The sequence below is a fragment of the Chiroxiphia lanceolata genome, chromosome 26, assembly GCF_009829145.1.
Source record: "Chiroxiphia lanceolata isolate bChiLan1 chromosome 26, bChiLan1.pri, whole genome shotgun sequence".
Lineage (NCBI taxonomy): Eukaryota > Metazoa > Chordata > Aves > Passeriformes > Pipridae > Chiroxiphia > Chiroxiphia lanceolata.
In genome coordinates, this window is record NC_045662.1 from 1,510,660 (window position 1) to 1,529,876 (window position 19,217).

At 56.6% G+C, this 19,217-nt stretch overlaps 2 protein-coding genes across 3 annotated transcripts in view; one reads left to right on the forward strand and one right to left on the reverse strand.

Annotated features, from left to right (window-relative positions):
- Positions 1 to 14,371, forward strand: part of MYO1D (myosin ID) — a 148,587-nt gene extending 134,216 nt beyond the window's left edge. The window contains exon 22 of one of the 2 annotated variants that reach the window (XM_032711465.1): positions 14,070 to 14,371. In XM_032711465.1, the coding sequence (XP_032567356.1) occupies positions 14,070 to 14,346 (277 nt within the window). In that variant the 3' untranslated portion in view covers positions 14,347 to 14,371. Of the gene's footprint in view, positions 1 to 11,422; positions 11,813 to 14,069 lie in introns of those variants that run through there. The other variant, XM_032711467.1, reaches the window with a different exon arrangement.
- CDK5R1 (cyclin dependent kinase 5 regulatory subunit 1) lies at positions 14,298 to 16,804 on the reverse strand. The gene has a single exon (XM_032711485.1). It carries the CDS (start codon positions 16,650 to 16,652, stop codon positions 15,762 to 15,764), a length of 891 nt encoding a protein of 296 aa, XP_032567376.1. The 5' UTR covers positions 16,653 to 16,804; the 3' UTR covers positions 14,298 to 15,761.
- Positions 16,805 to 19,217: the final 2,413 nt, after the last annotated feature.

Below are 19,217 nucleotides of genomic sequence, written 5' to 3' on the forward strand. Positions count from 1 at the left end.
TGCTGTAATGCTGATCCAGAGATGGTGTCAGTGCTGGGCTTTCCTGCATGGACAGTTTTATGCAAAGGGAGTTTTTTGAGGCAGTAGAAGCAACTTTTCCCTTTGTTATCTCTGCAACCCTGCTCAGTCCTCCTCCTTCCTTCCTGCCCTTCCAGATTCCCCCTTCCTCCTTCATTCATCCACTCTGCTGCATTTACTGCTCTTGTCTTCTCTTTTCTGTCATCCAAATTCTCTTTCATAACCAGCCATTCCCATCCTTTGTGCTGGGAAACGGAGGCCAAATTTCCTCAAGCCTGTTCCAAATGTTGCCTGGCTTGTTTGGTGCAGATGAGGTGCATCATCCTGAGAACAGCTGTAACCTGTTCAAATCATCCCTAAAACACCCCCCACCCCTGGAAGTCTGCTTGTAGCCTGTAGGGATCAGCCAAAGCCAGGTGATCCGAGTCACTCCATGACCTGGGTGTTTGTTCCTCAGACCCCGCTCAGGGATTTTTCAGTAGCACCCACCTCGCTCCAAGCTGCTCCTTGGCTTTCTTCTGACCTTCTCGTGTATGTAAGCTCGTGTATTTAAGCCCTGCACTGTTGCTGTGTCTCTTTGGGCTCCTCCTGAGGGCCCTGGGTGTGCTCCTGCCCCAGGGAGCTGGTTCAGAACCAGAACCTGGCTGTGGTGATGGAGCAATGAGAGGTCTGTGCCCTGAGTCACCCTGACGTGCTGCTTCCCCTTCCCATCCATCACCTCTGCCTGACCTTCCCTGCCCTGTTCCACAGGGTTGGGAACGTGTTTTCAGCTGTCCTTGCCCGGGACAATGTGTTGGAAGGGAACAGGGAGCTGCCTGCAGCCTCTCTGCTGCCACGTCCTTCCCCATCCAAGGGCTCCCACGGGGGACAGCAGAAATCCCAGGGGTGGAAAAATCCCTGTGTCCCGGTGGTTCTGGCCACGGCCAGGGGTGTTTCTGACAGGAGGGACGTCAGCGAGGCTCCTCAACATCAGGTTAAAAGCCTGTCATTAACTGAAGGATGATTCAGCTTCCTCAGCTGAAATGTCACCGTGTGGATGCCGGGAGAGGAGGAGGAGGAGGAGGAGCCACCTTCCTCCCTGGCACAGCACCCCGAGCACCCCCTCCCTCTGAGCTCCCGTGCCGTGAAAATTCATGGGGTGACACTCAGGACCGAGCTGGGGAGCCCCGAATCCCTGGGGAAGATGCTGGGGGGTGTCACCGGTGAGGGTGTGACCCTTTATCGGGGGCTGTGGGACCGAAGTGCTGCTCGGGGACCGAGCTGCTCTCGGGGAAAAAAAAGCTGCAGCCGAATCCAGCACAACAGCAGCTCTTTTATTTCATGGCGTTTCTCCGTCCCCCGAAGCTTTAGCTGATTTTCTATTAGAAAAGGAGGAAAAATCTGGGTTTTCGGATCAGATCTGGGAATGGGGGCAGGATCCAGCGCAGCTGTTCCAGGTCAGCGGAGGGGAGACGTCTCCCGTGCTGACAGAGCAAGGTTATCCCGACAGAACGTGCCTCCTTGCTGGAATGTGCCCTCGGGGCGGGATTAGCTCAGCATTGCTGCTGGACAGAGCGGTCCAGAGGCCCGGGAAGCCGCTGGCAATGGAACATGATGTCACCACGGCCCGCATTAAGTAGGTCACGGTGACACCCCGCCCGAACCCCTCGGCTGTGGCAGCCGTGGGGGGCCGGACCCACCCCCCGGGGATGTAAAACACCCTGAGGAAGGGGGGGTTCGTGCAGAACTGTGCTTCTGCAGGGGTTACCCGGGGTGCCTGGCAGGAACTGAGCCCTCCCTGCTCTGCATCAGCCCTGCTTGGCAGCCAGGAGGCATCAGATGGGATGAGGAATATCCAGGTTGCCATAGCAACTGGGAGCTGCGGCGCTGGGAGCAGCCGCTCTCCATCACCCCCCCATCTCCATCCACTGCCTCTCCATCTCCATCCACTGCCTTTCCATCACCATCCACTGCCTTTCCATCACCCCTCCATCACCTCCTCCATTGCCCCTCAGTCAACCTTCATCATCTCTCCATCTTCCCTCCATCACCCTCTATTGCCCTTCCTTCACCCCTCCATCACCCCCTCCATTCCCCCTCCATCTCCACTGCCCCTCCATCACCCCTGTCCTTCCATCACCCCCCCCTTGCCACTCCATCACCCTTCAGCTCCTCCCCATCTCCCCTCAGTCACTCTCCATCACCATCCACTGCCTCTCCATCACCTCCTCCACTGGCCCTCGATCACCCTCCCCTGACATTCCGTCGCCCCTCAAGCCTCTGCATCACCCCTCAATCACCCTTCATCACCCCCCATGGCCCCTCCATCACCCTCCATCTCCTCTCCATTTCCCTCCACTGCCCTTCCATCACCCTCCATCACCCTCCATTGCCTTTTCATCACCTTTCAGTCACTCTCCATCATCCCTTCCATGCCCCTCCATCACCCCTCAATCACCCTTCATCACTCCTCCATTTCCCTCACCCTTCCATCACCTTCTCCATCAGCCCCCACTGCCCTCCCGTGCCCCTCCCTCGCCCCTGTCCCACCCCTCCAGCCCAGCCAGGCTGGCACACACAGGGGGGACACTCCCTGGGGACACTCCCCATTCCCGTGCAGTGCCCCTGGCTCAGGGTGTTCCCAGGATGTCAGAGCCCTCCCTCTGCATTCCCAGCTCTGGTTTAAATGAGCTCAGGGGGATGTGTGTGGGACATAAAGGAGCTGAGCTGTTCCCCTTCATGGGCCATGGGCAGGAGCAGAGCCAGGGCGGGTGGGGACAGGGACAGGGACATGTCCCCACACGGCCACCCTGCGAGGCACCACTGAACCAGATCATTCAGAGTGATCCCAAAGAGGAATAAGAAAAGAAAAGGGAGGGAATTTCGAAAGTGTGCACACTTTGGATTTCCTTGTCATATTTTAGGGGTTCTCTTGGAAGCTCAGTGGCAGCTTCTCCCCTCTCGTGGCTTCAGACCTCTGCCAGGCTCCGAAATATCCATTGAATTCACAGCCCTGCACGTCCCAGTGGGAAAACTGGAGCTGCTCATCCTTTGGGAAAGGGAAATGGCAGCAAAGCTTCACTGTTTCCAACATCCATCAGCTGTTCCAGTCACTGTTGGTCCTCCAGAATTGTTGCCCCTTTTAAATTTTAATGGAAAACATCTGAATAATCCCACACACTTGTCCTCACAACCCCCTGTACCTCACAGGCTTGTAGGAGCTGAACAAACACCTCCAAGGTGACTGAAAGGTGCTGGATTCCCTTTCAGGTATTTTTGGGAGGGAATTTCTTCCTCAAACTACAGCAATTCAGGCAAAATTTCATTAGCAGCTGCTGAACACTCTGGGAGCATCCTTTGGGGGGGGCTTTGCAAATGTGCCCCAGTAAATGTGGAGCTGGTGACTCCATCCCAGCAGCTGGGCCATGGGCAGGACCAGCAATGGGAAGAGAATATAAGGAAAAGGCTTTTGCTGCTTCTCAGCCCTCCTGGGACTCGAGTCCCTGATGTCCTGACCGGGGAGGCAGCTCTGCACTCATCTTCCTGAGTGCTCTTATTTAATTTATGTGCTGGTGCATTTCTGATGCTGGTTCTTGGCATCCCCCCCCTGCCCCCAGAAGGGCCAATGTGCTGCTTCACTCTGCTCCAGACAAGGGCTTTGAATCATATTTTTGGCATGTGGTGGTTTCTATAAAATATGTAACACCCCAGTGTCCTGTGGCCACGCTGGAGCTGGAGCTGGATGAGCTCTGACTCCCCAAAGCTCTGCCAGGGCCCAGAATAGCTCAGGAGTGTGACTTAATTGGAGGCTGCAGAAGAAGCTGCTGGTGGTGCTGAGGGCAGGGCTGGTTTGGGGGATGAGGGGGAGCAGCACGGGGTGTCCCCCCACCCACAGACCCCATGTGCCCCATCCCAGCTCATCCCATCCTTCTCCTTCCCTCCAGAAACTCAAAATACCTTGAATTTGGAGAGAATTTAATCCAACAGACTCAAAGGACACTTTGGGTTGGAAGGGGCTTTAAAGGTCACCTCGTCCAACCCCCGTTCCTGTGATATCAAACCACACAGGGAGCAGGGAAGGAGAAGGAGCAGTGTGGGGGGTTTTGGAATTCCCTGAGTGCTCCAGGGGGCCTTGTGGCAGGTCAGGGGTCTCTGGCAGAGTGTTCCATCCATCACCCATCTCTAGGCACAGCCCTGGCAGGTGGGTGCTGCCCTGGCCCTCCCTCAGGGTCTGGGATCTGCCTTTATTTCACGGGATTGAAAATTTTTCATTTTGCCTGCTGGAGGAAATGAAATATTTAACACAGTTTATGCTTTTTTTTTGTCTCAAAACCACTTTTGGGGCTTTCCCACCCTAAAATAGTAACTTTGAGGTGCAGACCCATGGCTGGGACCTGCCCCCATTGACCCATTTGGGTGTTTTATGGCAATTTGGGAGAGCAGGAGCAGCCCCTGCCCCCTCAGCCCAGGATCCTCTGCCCAGGAGCACATGAACCAAAGGGGTTTGCTGGAAGAGACAGAAGTATTTCAGAGCTCACTGTCGTTCCAGAAAGCTCTCCCTGGATGTGCAAATGCCCCAGTTCCTAAATCAGGGAAGGAGGAAGTGCAGCTCAGTGGCTGCTCCGGGGTCAGTGGCAATAAATGCATTTTAAGAATGAGAGAGCCAAGTCCTTAATGGCCTGGGTTTGCATCTCAGCTGGAGGGGAAGGGATATACCTGGATCTGCTGCAGACACGTCACGAAAAAGGCCCATCAGTGTTTTGGCAGCTGCTGCCATGCCAGGAAAGTGGATTTTATGGCTCAGACAGGAATGGATGTGACTGTCCCAGCAGCAGCAGAGCTGAGCACTCACAGCTGGCTTTGCCTTGCCCTGTGCCACTGGACATATGTGACACTTTGCACTGGGAATGTACAGATATTAACAATTCTTGTTTCTCATTAAAAGGGGAAAACCAGCCCTGCTGATGCAGCCTGATGGTGAAATGTGTGGTTCCCCAAACCCAGCGAGTGACTCTGTGGTTTGCTCTGGTAACTAAATGTCAGCAGGGGCAGCACGTGGGCAGGGCTGAGCCAGGAAGGCTTGAAAGCCACTTTTTAAGTGGAGAGGTGGAGTTTTCAGTTCTGTTTGTGGCCTGGTGCTTTCTCTTGCTCCTTAACAAATGGCTTTTGAAAAGCCACTTCTTGCAGCCTCTGAGGTGATTTGGCTTGAGTAGAGCACGAGGTGCAAAACTGGGCTGGGAATAACACTGTAAATGTTTGCTGGGTTTGAAGAAGGAAAAAAAATTCAGTGTATCAAGTGTCACTTGACTGGAGATAATTGTGAAAAATCACAGAGTGAGGAAGGACCTGTTCAGCTCAGTGACCTTTGCTGGCACTAAAATGCCTGGAGGGCTTGTTCTGACCTTCCACTGTGGAAATGTGCCTTTTGATCCTGACTTGAGATGCCCTTGGTTCGTGTCTGACTTCTTTGATCCATCCTAATGTCTGATCTCCTCCAAGGCCACCTGGTTTGGAGGAGCTCTGTGACCCCCACAGCTCCACAGAGCTCGGAGCAAACATCCTGTGAGGCCTCAGGGAGGGTTTCACAGGGCAGGTGTCACAAACCACGCCGTGGTTTAGGATGTTTTTGTCCCCCTGAGTGCACGTGTGGGTTGTGCAGCACCTGCTGCACGAGTGACACACTGCCCATGGTGTGTGTGCCCATCCAGCTGCTCTGGGATTAGCAGAGAGGAATGATCTGCACCCAGAAATGGTTCATCTCCTCACCCTGGGATTCTCAGGAAGCCCTGGGATGAAGGGGGGCTGTGGCTTTGGGGCTGGATGGAAGGGCATTCACAGTCCAAGAAGGGAAAGAGGATGGTAAATTATTTTCTGGATTGCTCAGGACAGTAAATCCTTGCCTTAACCTCCTGTAGGCCCCTGAGCCAGGGTGTCCCAATAAGAGCTGGGTGGGAAAAGGTGCTTTTTCCCTCTGATGAGGAGGATGAAGAGAGCCAAGGAGTCACAGGGGTGATGCTGTCAGAATGAGCTGAGTCTTACTGAGGGCAGTTTATGCTCTGAGTGTGTAAATCTGCTTTGAAGCTGCCACCCTTGAGATGTGCCTGCCCTGGGAGGGGCAAGGGCAGAGCTGGGGGGAAGTGTGAGGGTCTCTGGGGTATTTGATGCAGCAAACCTCTCTCCCTGGAATGAAATATCCACCTGGGATTGTTTGCATGTGATGCTCCTCATGCCCTGGGGACAGTGGGTTTGGGGGTTCTGGTGGTCACAGGCAGTCAGGGCATGGGGAGGGTCTGTCCTTGCCATGGGGCAGCTCTGGGTGATGCAGGGGAGACACAAAATGCACACGAGGTTTCAGTGCAGGCTTCACAACTTGGCTACACTGAGAATCAGCTGCTCTCCTGTTCTGTCTCCTCTGAAGTTATTGTGGGGTTCATTTTCACAGTGGGGACTGTAAACTTCTTCTCTGGGCCCAGACACCCCCAGTATCATTGTCCTGCAAGCTGCACAAACCCACAAGTGGCCAGATGAGATATATCCCCATCCCTGCCCTGCCAGACACCAGCCTGGGCCCTAAACCCTTGTGCAGAGGACACTTTATCTGTCCCCAAATGACACCTGTTGTACCTCAGATATGTCCATGTTTATTACCCATCTCGTATCCAGTGTCTTTTCAGACCCTGCTCAAGAAATTCTCCCCTGTGAGGGTGGGGAGGCCCTGGCACAGGTTGCCCAGAGAAGCTGTGGCTGCCCCTGGATCCCTGGAAGTGTCCAAGGCCAGGTTGGACGGGGCTTGGAGCAACCTGGGCTGGTGGAAGGTGTCCCTGGTGGAGCTGGATGAACTTTAAGGTCCTTCCCAACCCAAACCATTCCATGATTCCATGATTCTCACCTCTGCCACCCAGTAGCAGTGAGCTCCACATCCCGGAGTGATTCCCAGCAGTGACACCACACATTGTCTGGAAAGCTGATTTAGCCCTCCTTGGAATTCTCAGAATCCCTGTTTCTGCCCTTGGCTTTTGTTGGGAAGCAGAGCCTTGAAAACTGCCTTTTTTTAGACCTCTCCAGTTCCTCCCTCTCCACTTCCTGCATATTTTCTTCATGCAGAATATAGCTCCTGCTTTTTTGGGTTCTTTTTTGCAGCCTCCCTTCATCTGGGAGCCTTTTTGATGTTTTCTTTCATGGCTGTACCCCCTGCAAGGCTCAGCCTGTGTCCAGATGAGGCAGCTCTGACTTACATAAGGTGTTCCCATTTTTTCGGGTGTTCTCCATCCTCCCCTCCTGCTCCTCCCATCTTGGTTGCAGCTGCAGGCTTTGTGGTGTCACAGAATCATGGGACATCCTGGGTTGGAAGCCCACAGTGCTGCCTGCCCTTCCAGAGAGAGGCCTTGGTTTAAGATCTAGAAAAATTGGGTGGTTTAAAGCAGTCCCCTCTGGAATCCATCCCACTGGATTCACTGCTGCTGAGCCCTCCTTTCACACCACACTGCACATGGAGCTTCATTTCAATCCCTCTGAAAATCCCTCGGATCTTTGTTGTCCTGAAAATCAGGCACCTGGCTCGGCTTTGCCACCTCTGCCCAAATTTTGCTTCCTAAAAGAGCCCACGTCCTGCTCTGTGGTGGTGTTGGCTGCAGCCATAGGCAGGCAGCACCTCACTTAAAGGTCCTGGGAGATCTGTGTGACCCCCTGTTCCACCCCAGCCCCCTGTCAGTGACCCCCTGTTCCACCCCAGCCCTGTCAGTGCTGGGGCTGCAGCCCCAGAGCCCCCCAGCCCTGGGCAGGGCATGTTCCCAGCCCCCACCCCTGGATGGAGCTCACAGCTGCCCATGGGGAACATCTCCCAGACAAGTGCTCTGCTGGATTTTCAGGCCTGTTACAGCTCCTTGCAGGGCATTCCAGGTCACCTGTGGTTACTCCTAAGCAGGGAATCATGGAATGGTTGGGGTTGGAAGGGAGCTAAAAGCCCCCCCAGTCCCACGGGCAGGGACACCTTCCACTAGCCCAGATTGCCCCAAGCCCTGTCCAACCTGACATCTTGCACGTTTAACATTTATTTAACATGTTTATTTAACTTTTCCAGCCTTGTGTTGCCAAAGCTCCCTCTGATCTTTGCCTGCTCCCTCCCTTGGCCGTGTCCTTCCCCCCTCGAGTGGGTGCTGAGGCTGTTCCTGTGTCTGCAGAGCTGACAGATGTCTGGGGCCATTTCTGCACCACTTGGTTTGTGTTTTCCCTGAGGTCCTGGATTAAATGCTCAGTCAAAACTCTCACATTTCATGGGCCAGTGAGCTGCTTCCACTCCCAGTCCTCCCCTCTCTGCTGGTTTCCCTTTTGCCAGCGCTCACCCAGGGCCCTGCTCGCTGAGCCAGGAGATCCAAAGGCAAAGGAAAAGCCCAGCCCTCACCACGAGCTGGGATCAGCAGCTGGAGAAGCTGCTTCCACCCAAAAACATTCCTTGCAGTTGCACGAAGAGCTGTGTTTGCAGGAAGCACCAACACCTTGGCATTTATTGCACACAGAAATTACTGTCTGGTTCGTTCCATACTGACATTCCCACCTTGTTCATTCCACACAGACATTCCCATGTGTTCCCTGGCAGGACAGGAGCAGTGCTGGGGTAGATCCCAACTTCCTCACAAAACCTCCTTTTCCCTTTCCATTTTCCAGGCCATTTCACTCTTCCTGGATTCTGGGGCTGGGGTTTCTGCCCTTGGCAGGGGCTCAGCTCACATCTCGCTGTCTCTTCTGATGGAATCGTTGTTAAAAATAAGTCAGCTGATTTCCCAGGAGCTGCATCTGTCATTTCCTGGTGGACTTGACTTCCATCAGTGTGTGGTGACACCTGGGCTCAGTGAGGAGCCAGAGCTGCCCAAAGGGCTGGACTGTGCCTGGTGCCCACAGGGAGTCATGGAATGGGTTGGGTGGGAAGGATCATCCAGTCCCATCCCCTGCCATGGGCAGGGACACCTTCCACCAGCCCAGGTTGCTCCAAGCCCCGTCCAACCTGGCTTTGGACACTTCCAGGGATCCAGGGGCAGCCACAGCTTCTCTGGGCAACCTGTGCCAGGGCCTCCCCACCCTCACAGGGGAGGATTCCTTCCCAATATCCCATCTAACCCTGCCCTCTGGGAGTGGGAAGCCATTCCCCCTTGTCCTGTCCCTCCAGGCCCTTGCCCCAAGTCCCCAAAAAGTGGTGGGAGAGGATTGTAGCGTGAAAACTCCTTTTTCAGCTTAAGTGTGAGTGGAGCTGGGACTTGTCTCTGCTGCCTTCAGGCTCTTGCAGAGCCCCAGTGATCCCCAAAGGGCATTTTCACTGTGTGTTGCCCTTGTCTATGAAAGACTTTGTTGACTTCCAGGATTGCTCTGGACCTTCATCTCAACCCCTTCCTTCAGGATATAAATTCCATGGGAACTTGGGGAAGCGCCTCCCCAGCTGCTTGGTTGTAGCAGCGGGATCTGGAAGGTCCTTGCTCCGATTTCCCGGCCGATGCAGCAGCTGTTCCCTCCCTTTGGGTCACCAAACAACCCTCCTGTGCCCGGGGCACCAGCAGCTGCCACGTCCCCTCCTGGCTGCAGCACCAGGAGCGAGGCTGCTGTGACCAACAGGCTGGAAACCAACCTGGCATTCCCACATTCCCTCCACCCCCCTGCTCGCTGGCGACCGACCAAGCGCCGGGGCAGCTTCCAAGGGACCCGAGGTCCCGGCAGGTCCAGCTGCTCCTGGAGCTGGTGGCAGGGCTGGCATGGGGGTGCCCGGCAGGGAGCACCAAGCCAGGAGTTTGTCATCCCTGTGGAGCTGCAGATCCCTTGTGGGTTGTTCCTTGGATGCCGTCCAGGAGCTGTCCTGCTCCCTCAGCAGAAGGCTGAAACCTCAGGCAGCACGTGATGAGTGAATGAGTGTTGGCATGGTGGGATCTGGGAAGTGTTTTGGGGAGAGTGAAGCCCTGATTGAATGGAATTGTTACACCTGGCAAAGATCAGAGCACCTCCTCCAGGTCCCACCATCCCAGGACAGCATTAGATTTACGTAGATGTGTTTGGTTGATTCTCCTCCTTCCAGCAGGAGCTGGGACCCAGAGAGATTCACCTCCTTGCTGCAGGTCCCACAGCCTTCTGATTGCCAGGCCTGGGTCCTTCTTGGGGGTCAAAATTCAGGTTACTGATGTTCCTCTCCCCAGATCCTCTGCCTTGTTACCCAGAACCTGCTGAGGGCTGGAGGAGAGGAGAGGGGAGGAGAGGAGAGTCCTCATCCCTTATCCGTGTTGCAGACACTTGGTGCTAAACCTGCTCCCCAAGCACGTGGGGACAGGAATCTCCAGGAGGCTCCTCCTGCTAAGACATGGTAAAAATAGCAAACTAAGCTGGGATTTCAGCCTTGACTCACCCAGGCAGGAGTAAATAAGTATTAAATACCTGGGACCACGTGAGGGCTTCGTCTGCTGTGCCCTGGCAGCCCCTTCCAACCAACCAACCAACCAACCAACCGTTTTTAAGGAAGTGGTGAAAATCTGAATTACTTGGAAGCTGCATCAAAATGTGGCTTAAGGGATGTGGCACAACTTGAACAGTGGAGTAAAAACTGCACAAAGGAGTTGGGCTGTGGCTGTGGAAATACTGAAATGGCTCAGGCAAGGGAGGGCCTGGGGTTTGGGAGCCAAACAATGGGATCCTGGCACATCCTCTCTGGGGCGTTTGGAGCATCAGGAGAGGCAGTGGAGTAATGTCAACAAGTCTTTAAACCACTCAGTGTTATACTAAAAATGCTGGAAATTCAGGAGTTTGAAGTGTGGGTGAGGTCACAGGAGAGAATTCCCAAAGGCCAAGTCCCTGGATAGCTCTTCCCAACGGCAGTGGCTCAGGGGGGTGAATCTGCTGCAGTGTCCCCCCCTGGCAGTGACCCCCAACAGCCAAGGAGAGGCCAACGTGGCAGAAACTCCTGATTCGTTTGTGGGATTAATTTTTTTACTGCCAAAATTGGGTTAAGGGGTTAAAAAGCTGAGAAGGGTTTGCAGGGACACAGTTGTGTCTGACACAGGGTTGTCCAGAACCATCACCCTACCCGTGATTCCTCTGGCTGTTCTGGGCTGGGCTTTATTCTCTGAGCTCAGCCCAGGGGTGTCCCTGTCACTGCTGTAGGTTCAGGGCTCGCTGGTGGGGTCACCCGGCGAGGGGTGGCCGAGGTGGCAGCAGCCCCTGGACCCTCTGCAGCCCTGTCTGTGCTCTGCCCATGGAGCATCAATCCCAATCCCAAATCTCCAAGTGCAGCGTGGAGGAGCGGGGCTGAGCCGAGCCCAAAAGCCGGCTCAGAACTGAGGCCTGGCTTAAGGGGGCGTGCTGGGCTCAGCGGGGGATGTCTCTGACCCCAAAGGCCTCTCCCGGCCCTGGTGCCACCTCCCGTCCCTCTGACTCGCGTCCCTTTTCCCGGCAGGGAGAAGCGGGCCCTGCACATCAGCGTCACCAACCCGGTGCAGTGCAGCCTCCACGGGCGGAAATGCACGGTCTCCGTGGAAACCAGGATTAACCAATCCCAACCGGATTTCACCAAGCATCGCTCCGGCTTCGTCCTCTCCGTGCCGGGGAATTAACACCCGGCCCGCCCTCCCCGCGCCCGGGACTCGCCGGGGTTCGGTGGGAGATGCTCGGCGGCGACGCGTCAGGCGCCGGGAACGGGCTCGGCAAAGCTCGAGGTTTTGGAAAACCCGAATTCGAGGGGGTCTAGAAAAGCCAAATTCACGTGGAACAAAGGCTTAAAATAGCCGGTGACCTGTTCTCCATCTTACAAACCAGGCTGGAATATCACAAAAGTGCTTTGGAATTAGTCCAGAAAGAAGCATTTATAGGTACTTCCACCCTTTCCTCCCTTTCCCACATTGATTTCTTTCCCCCTCTCCAGTTTCCCCCCCCGTGTTTCTTTTCCATGTGTTGTTTTTTTTTTTTTGCAATATGATGCAGCCTCCTCCTCCTCAGGAGGAACCAAAGATACCCGGCTCAGGGAGTCTGGTTCTGTAGGACCAAATCCCCATGGAACCAGGGCCAGGTTTGGAAGGGAGGCCGGGAGACACTCCACACTCCTCCAGCCCACGGAGCTGGGACGGTACACGGAGACACCTCCAGAATTGCTGCTTTCCCACCGGGAATTCCTTAACACACCGAGGCACCTCGGCTGGTCCAGCTGGAGAGGGGCCTTCCCGTGCAGGGCCTTGTTTTGTTACCCCTGCATTGCTTTTGCCTTAATTACCCTCCCCAGGGACCTAAATCCAGTGGGTTCCCATTGGGACCGTGTGGCCTTGCTGGGTTTTTGGATGATCCACGTGGCTTCGTGTCTGTGCCAGCGCTGGGGTTCAGGGAGGGAAAAGGGACCCGTGGCAGGGGGTGAACCCAGAACCACGTGGAGCTTTGTGGGGCCGAGGCCGCGGCTCCAGCGCTTTGCACTATCCAACACTAACCCCGGGAACCCCAGGGGCAGCAGCACAGACCAGCACCAGGGCTCTTCCCTCCAGGGAGCTGTCCCGGCTCTTCCCAGCAGTGGGATGTGGGTGTTGGGGTGTTGGGCTCAGCTCTCCCGGTGGCCCCACATTCCGCCCGCGCCTGCCCGGCCCCAATAACCCAGAGCTCCGTGTGTCCGGAGGGACCTGGATACTCCCTGCTTTATTCTGGGCCCTGCCGTGGCTCCTGAGCAGCCCAGGCTGTTGGGATTGTACATTGGGATTGTCCTGGCACTGCTGGTCAGGTCAGGATTCCCAGCCCTGGAGGCGGGGGCTGCGGGGTGACCCCACCTTGGGGTCCCTGCCCGGCCGGCGAACTGGGAGCACTTGTTTAACGGAGCATTCCGGGAATTGGGAAGCCTGGAAGAGGCTCTTCACTAATGACCTCCTAACGAAAGGCTTCCCAAAGCTACGGGGGGTGCAGGGACAGGTCACTGCACCTCCAGGACGGGGGGCACCTGAGTGTGGAGCAGTTCCAGCTCTGTGTTACCTGGTGCAAGCTCAGCCCTCCTGTACGCCTCTCCAGGGATGCTCCACACCATTCCCGAGGTCCCTGGCCTTGGAGCAGCCCTGCCAGCATCCCAGCACCACATCCCAGTCCCCTGTGCCCCCTCCCAGCCTGTGGCTCTGGGATGCTTTGGGGCTCTGCAGGAAGAAGCTCTTCCAGACGCCGGCAAACCCGAGACACCCCCCACGGCCGGGTCCAGGAGGGGACAGCGACAGCCCCGACTGTCCCCATGACTGTGCCCATGACTGTGCCCACGACTGTCCCCATGACTGTCCCCACGACTGTCCCCATGAGTGTCCCCATGAGTGTCCCCATGAGCGTCCCCACGAGTGTCCCCACGACTGTCCCCATGACTGTCCCCATGAGTGTCCCCACAACTGTCCCCATGACTGTCCCCACGAGTGTCCCCACAACTGTCCCCATGACTGTCCCCACGCACGCTCGGGACCACCACGGGCCCTCCAACACCTCCTCTCATCCCACCTCAGCTCCTCGGGAGGAGCAACTCCGTGGGACAGCCCAGCTCCAGAGGGAACATCCCCGGCCTTGCCGTGCCTTTGGATTTGCACTTCTCGCTTCGCTGTCCCGGTGCAGAGGCCCCCCCGCACTAACCCCGGCCAGGCAGTGGCAGGATTTTAATCAGCACTTTTATCCACTTTCCCTCCCAGTGGAATGGTTGTTTGGAATCGGGATGGACGGCAGCACAGCACAGGCTTAGGGAATTTCTGTCACCATGAGATGGCAATATTGTATGTGATGAGATGTCTTTATAAAATATATTATCTGTTCCTGCTCTGGTTTTATATATATATATATATATAAAAATATATAAAATATATATATTCCTGGTTTTCCCATAAATTAACTATTTCTAAATTGAATCTGATTCTCAGCCGGGGGCGATAATGCAATGAACCTTTTTTTTTATTATTATTATTTTAAATCGCTGATATTTTAATGTGTAAAAGAAAAAAAATACCTACTATAATGGACCTGGGTTTTGTTTACATAATTCACTGTAATAAATAATAAAAAAAAAAGCAATTAGTTGCATCCCACCATGGCCGTGCCTGTTTCTGCAGAGATGATGATGCTCGGAGGGAATGTGGTGTTTTGGTGTCCCAGTATCCCGATTTTCCCCCTCTGGCTGCTCCTGGACCTGCTGCTCTCCCACCGTGGGGCGACCCCGGGGCTGATAACGTGATTAAAGCTGCTTTAAAACCCTCTGTCGTCAACACAAATCCCATTCCCAGCGTTGCCAATGGAGGGGTGGGAGCGCAGAAAAGACTCGGCCACGAGCCACTGCCGTGTAATGGATGGTCAGTGCATTTTTATTTAATCAGCACAGTACAAAAATAAATAAAAATAAGGGGAGGGGATTAAATTACAGGCACACTGAGCCCCATGACACAGTCGGTCGGGTTATAAACCACACATACTTACAAACACACTATACACATACATACAAAATGAGACAAATATAAATTAATAAGTAACAATACCCACCAATTTGGTCAACAAAGATCTACAGAAGAGATTGCACTAAAAAAACGTACGTACACATGTATCATTAGCAGGGTCCAATGTACAGCCATGAAGAGCTTCAAGTGAAAAAAAAATCAAAAAAATAAAAGTAAATGGCACGTTATTTCTCCCTCTCGTTCGCCAGTTTAACGCCCGATGGACCAGAACTAAACTAGAACTGAGCACACGGAGAAAAAAATGATGATAAAACCCAAAAAGAAGGTCTCAGTCCCCAGGCCTGATACGGGAATACCGGCTGAGACTGCGGTGTCGGGGTGGTGTTGGGTCTTTGTGCATGGGTGTAATTTTACAGCCATCTCTCGTTAAGGTTTTTTTTTTTTTTCTTTTGATTATTATTTTTTTATGCGTTTTTTCCTTTTTTTTTTTTTCATCTGAAGACACAAAATGCTCCCGTTTTGCATGCGCAGTAACCACTGGAAAAGCAACAATGACAGAAGAAAGAAGGGTTGTTTTTTTTTTTTTTTCTCTCTTTCCCCCCCGCAGGTTTTGCAGTTCGTTGGGTTTGTTCTAGAAGAATTCATATAGCAGCATGTGGCGGCTCCCCTTTGCTTGCACACTCAAGTAGATCCTTTACACAATACTCATGATCAGTGCACGATGGGAACAAGACATTTCACATTGATCTCATGAACAGTAGCGGTGATTCCCGTCACCCGGACCCGCTCGGGAATTCGAGTCTCTTCAAAGAAAATAAATAAAGGAGGGGGTGGGGGGGACGGGGGGAGATGGGGGTGGGGGGTCCCCGGGCCGTGCCCGCGTCTCTGTCCCGGTGAGTCCCGACCGGGCCGGTTCAGCCGCCTCCGCTGGAGCCTTTAGAGGAATTTTTTTCCTTTTTTCTTTTTTTCCTTTTTTTTTTGTTTCCTCCTTTCCCCCGCTACCTGGGCTCGGTGATGCGGTGACCGGCCCCGCGGAGCCCCGCTCCGCTCCCGGGAGGTTGTGGGGGGGTTCTTTTCCCCCTCTCCATCCACGATTTGCTGGGATCAATCCGGCGGCGGAGCCGCAGCATCCCCGGGCCCGCGGCGCGGGGAGGGGGCGGCGGCTGGAAAAGCGGCGGCGCAGGGGGGAGAACCGGGGGTCTGCGCTCCGGTCCGAGCCCCCCGTGACCCCCCCAGAGTGGATGGGGGAGCGGCGGCACCTCCCGCCCTTCCCCGCCGGGCAAATCCCCCCGGGAAGCGGCTCCGGGCCGGGCGGGCGCGGCGTGTCCGGGGGGCGCGGGGGGCGGCGGGCGCTCACCGGTCGAGGCCGATGAGCAGCCGGCCCTTCTCCTCGGAGCCGCTCTCCTTCTTGAGGTCGGCGAAGACCTGGGTGAAGTAGTGCGGGTCGGCGTTGACCTGCAGCATCTTGGGGCTCATGAGGTCGATGATGGAGAGGCAGCGGTCCCAGAAGGCCTCCTTACAGCTCTCCACCAGGAAGGGCTTCAGCGGGTAGGAGATCTCGTTGCCCATGTAGGAGTAGGAGAGGTACAGGCAGGTGAGCAGCACTGCCTGCAGTTCGTGGTCGGTGGCCACCTCGGCCGAGATGACGTCCCGGCACAGCATGTAGAGGAAGACCACGTTGGCGGGCGTGATGAAGCCCTGGTCCTGCCAGCCCTGCAGCAGCAGCGAGCGGTCCACGGAGCGCAGCCAGAGCACGGGGTCGGTGGGCGAGAGGTGCTTCAGGCGGTAGCAGCGGCGGCACAGGAACTCGCCGAGGCAGCGCAGCAGCTCGCTGGTGCTCGCCTGCACCACGACCCTGCGCGGGGTGGCGGCGGCGGCGGCGGGCGCGGCCGGGGGCACCTTCTGCGCCGAGGCGAGGGCGGCGGCGGCGGCGGGGGGCGGCGGGGGGGCGAAGGTGGCGAGGTTGGCGCAGGAGAGCGACTTCTTCAGGTTCTCGTTGTTGAGGTGGGTCACGTTGCTCTGGTAGCCGCCGTTGGGCTGCACCTTCTTGGAGCTCTTCTTCTTGGCGGAGACGGCGGCGATGCGCTTCCAGGGCAGCACCGAGATCAGCGAGTGCCGCTTCAGGCCCTTCTCCTTCGCGTTCTTGCTGTTCTGCACCGCCGTGTAGTGCCCCACCGTGGCCGCCCCCTCCTCGAACAGCGGGGCCTTCCGGTAGCTCGGCGACAGCGACAGCACCGTGCCCATGGCGCCGGCCGCCCCGGCGGGGCCCCCGCCGCCGCCCGCCCCCGGCCCCCGCGGCCCCCGGCCCCGCGGCCCCGGCCCCGGCCCGGCCCGGCCCGGCCGGACCCGCTCTCGCTGCTCCGCCGCCGCCGACGCCGCCGCTCAGCGCCGCGCCCGGACCCGCCCCGCGCCGCGCGCGCTCCCGCCGGCGCAGTGCGCGCGCCCGCCGCCCCCACCGCCCCGCCCCGCCCCGCCACGTGCGCCCGCCGCGGCAACGGGGAGGACACGCCCCCACCCGCACAGGCCACGCCCCCCGCATGACCACGAATGGGAGAGACCCCGCCCCTACCAGCCCAGGCCACGCCCATCTCCGTCTCCTTCATCGTGATTGGTCACGCCCCCCCCGGCTATCAGGCCACGCCCACACAGCACAGACCACGCCTCCGTATGTCACGAATGGGTTCGGTCACGCCCCTCTCGGCTGAGGCCACGCCCATATCGCGCAGACCACGCCCCGATATTCCCTATATGGTTTGGCCCCGCCCCTATGGCACAGGGCCACGCCCACACCGCGCACATCGCGTTTCTCCGAATGACGGAGGCCCCGCCCCCTCGCCCCGGCCCCGCCCCCCGGGCGGCCCCGGGTTGGGGTCCCGGTGGTCGCGGCCCCCGCCGATCCCGCGGGCAGGGCCGGGCAGGGCCGGGGGGAGAGAGTGAAATAACAACGGAAATTATTTTCAAAAAAATCTCAAAATTAAGATTTAAAACCCTCCTCTGCCGACACCCGCCCCCCGCCCCCTGGACCCGCGCCCTGGACCCGCACCCCGGTGATGCCTCCCCCAGCTCCGGGCCGGGGGTCGCCGCTGGCCCCGAGGGTCCTGGGGCACGTCCCTGCCCGGTACCGCGTTCCGAGGCCGGGCGGGTTCCGTGGGAACGCTCTGCCCGGCCCCGGTTGGAGCTGCCGCCACCGCCGTCCCCCCATCGCCGGGACCGGGACCGGGACCCTCCTTCCCGCAGGGACAGGAGCTGCGGTGGCTCCGGGAGCCACCGGCCAACCCCGGGCTCGGCGCGACCTGCAGCGACACTCAGAGGCGGCTCCGGGCACGGGGACCGGGGCTGCCCCCGGGGGACCCTCCGGCCCGGGCATCGGGACAGGGAGAGGTCGGGCTTGTCCCTGCGCCCGCCAGGGCTTCACTAATGACCCAAACTCATTTATACTGATTTATGCCCCGCCCCAGAGCTACGGTTGCGGATCCCCCTCCCATAGCACGGGAATGTCCAAAAAAATCCCAAAATCTCCCATGAGGATGGACCTGTCCCAGAGCACCCAAAAAACTGCCCGTCCTTCAAAGGGCATCCAACGCTCTGGGGGAGCTGGTTTTTAAGGGAAGGTCAGGACTCTGCACGTCCTCCTCTCAAACAGCTCTGGAGACTTTGCTGCATCATGGAGGAGGACAGTGAAGGCCCAGTCTGGGCACTGCTGTCACTGAGAATTCCCTTTGTCCATTAAAAACATCCCCTGGATCTGAGCAGCACAGAAGGCCTGGGTGTGACAGCAACACCCTGCTTTTATTTTCAGCTTTATTAATTTTAAGCCGAAAGGGTTTAACAACAGGCTCTACCATTTGAGGTTGGTTTTGGCCCTCATTTTAATATGCTTGGAGGCACCTGGGAAAACCCTGACTAAAGTGTCATTAAACCTCCTTGATCCCTCATAAGGCAGCTGAGCTGGTGTCACCACAGACCTGCTGCATCATCCTGGCTCCTGGTTGGGTCCTCTCAGCCTCCAGCACAGGGGTCTGTCTGCTCCCCCATCGTCACCTGTGGGGTCAGGACCAATTCTGTCCCTGCTGAGGGACGATGGCCAGAGCTGGACATCATTTGCAGCAAGAACACACAGGACTGTAGCTGAAGGAGGGGAGATTTAGATGGGATATTTGGAAAAAATTCTTCCCTCTGAGGGTGGGGAGGCCCTGGCACAGGTTGCCCAGAGAAGCTGTGGCTGCCCCTGGATCCCTGGAAGTGTCCAAGGCCAGGTTGGATGGGGCTTGGAGCAACCTGGGCTGGTGGAAGGTGTCCCTGCCCATGGCAGGGGTGGCACTGGATGGGCTTTAAGGTCCCTTCCAACCCAAACCATTCGGGGATTCCATGACTTCAAAGCCATCCCCACCTTTCTCTATCCCAGCCCTGCCCGTGCCTGTCCACCAGCTCCAGCTCTACTTCCACGAATGAATTTCCCTTCCCTCACCCACAATTTGCAAGGTGCATCAGCAAGTCCCATCCCCAGGGATGCATCCCCAGGGAAAACACTTCAGTGGCATTATGGTGAACTGGCCAGAGCTGCTTTGGGGAAGTATTTTATGAGTTACTTATAGCTTAAAAATAGAACTATTAAAACTAAAACTGCACTTCCCTGCAGCCCAAGCCCTGAGTGAGAGCAGAGTGAAATGCTTCACCTTTTCCTGCCTCTGAGGGCAGGTTGGTGGTGCAGGGACACCATCTGGTGTCCCAGCTGTGTGGGTTTCAGACATGGAAATTCAAGACATCGCATCAATGACACCCTAAAAACCCTCCCCAGCCTGAAGAGGA

What these genes read in the sequence shown, in the direction of transcription:
- CDK5R1 (XM_032711485.1), bottom strand. Translation starts at nt 16,652, where the DNA reads ATGGGCACGGTGCTGTCGCTGTCGCCGAGCTACCGGAAGGCCCCGCTG.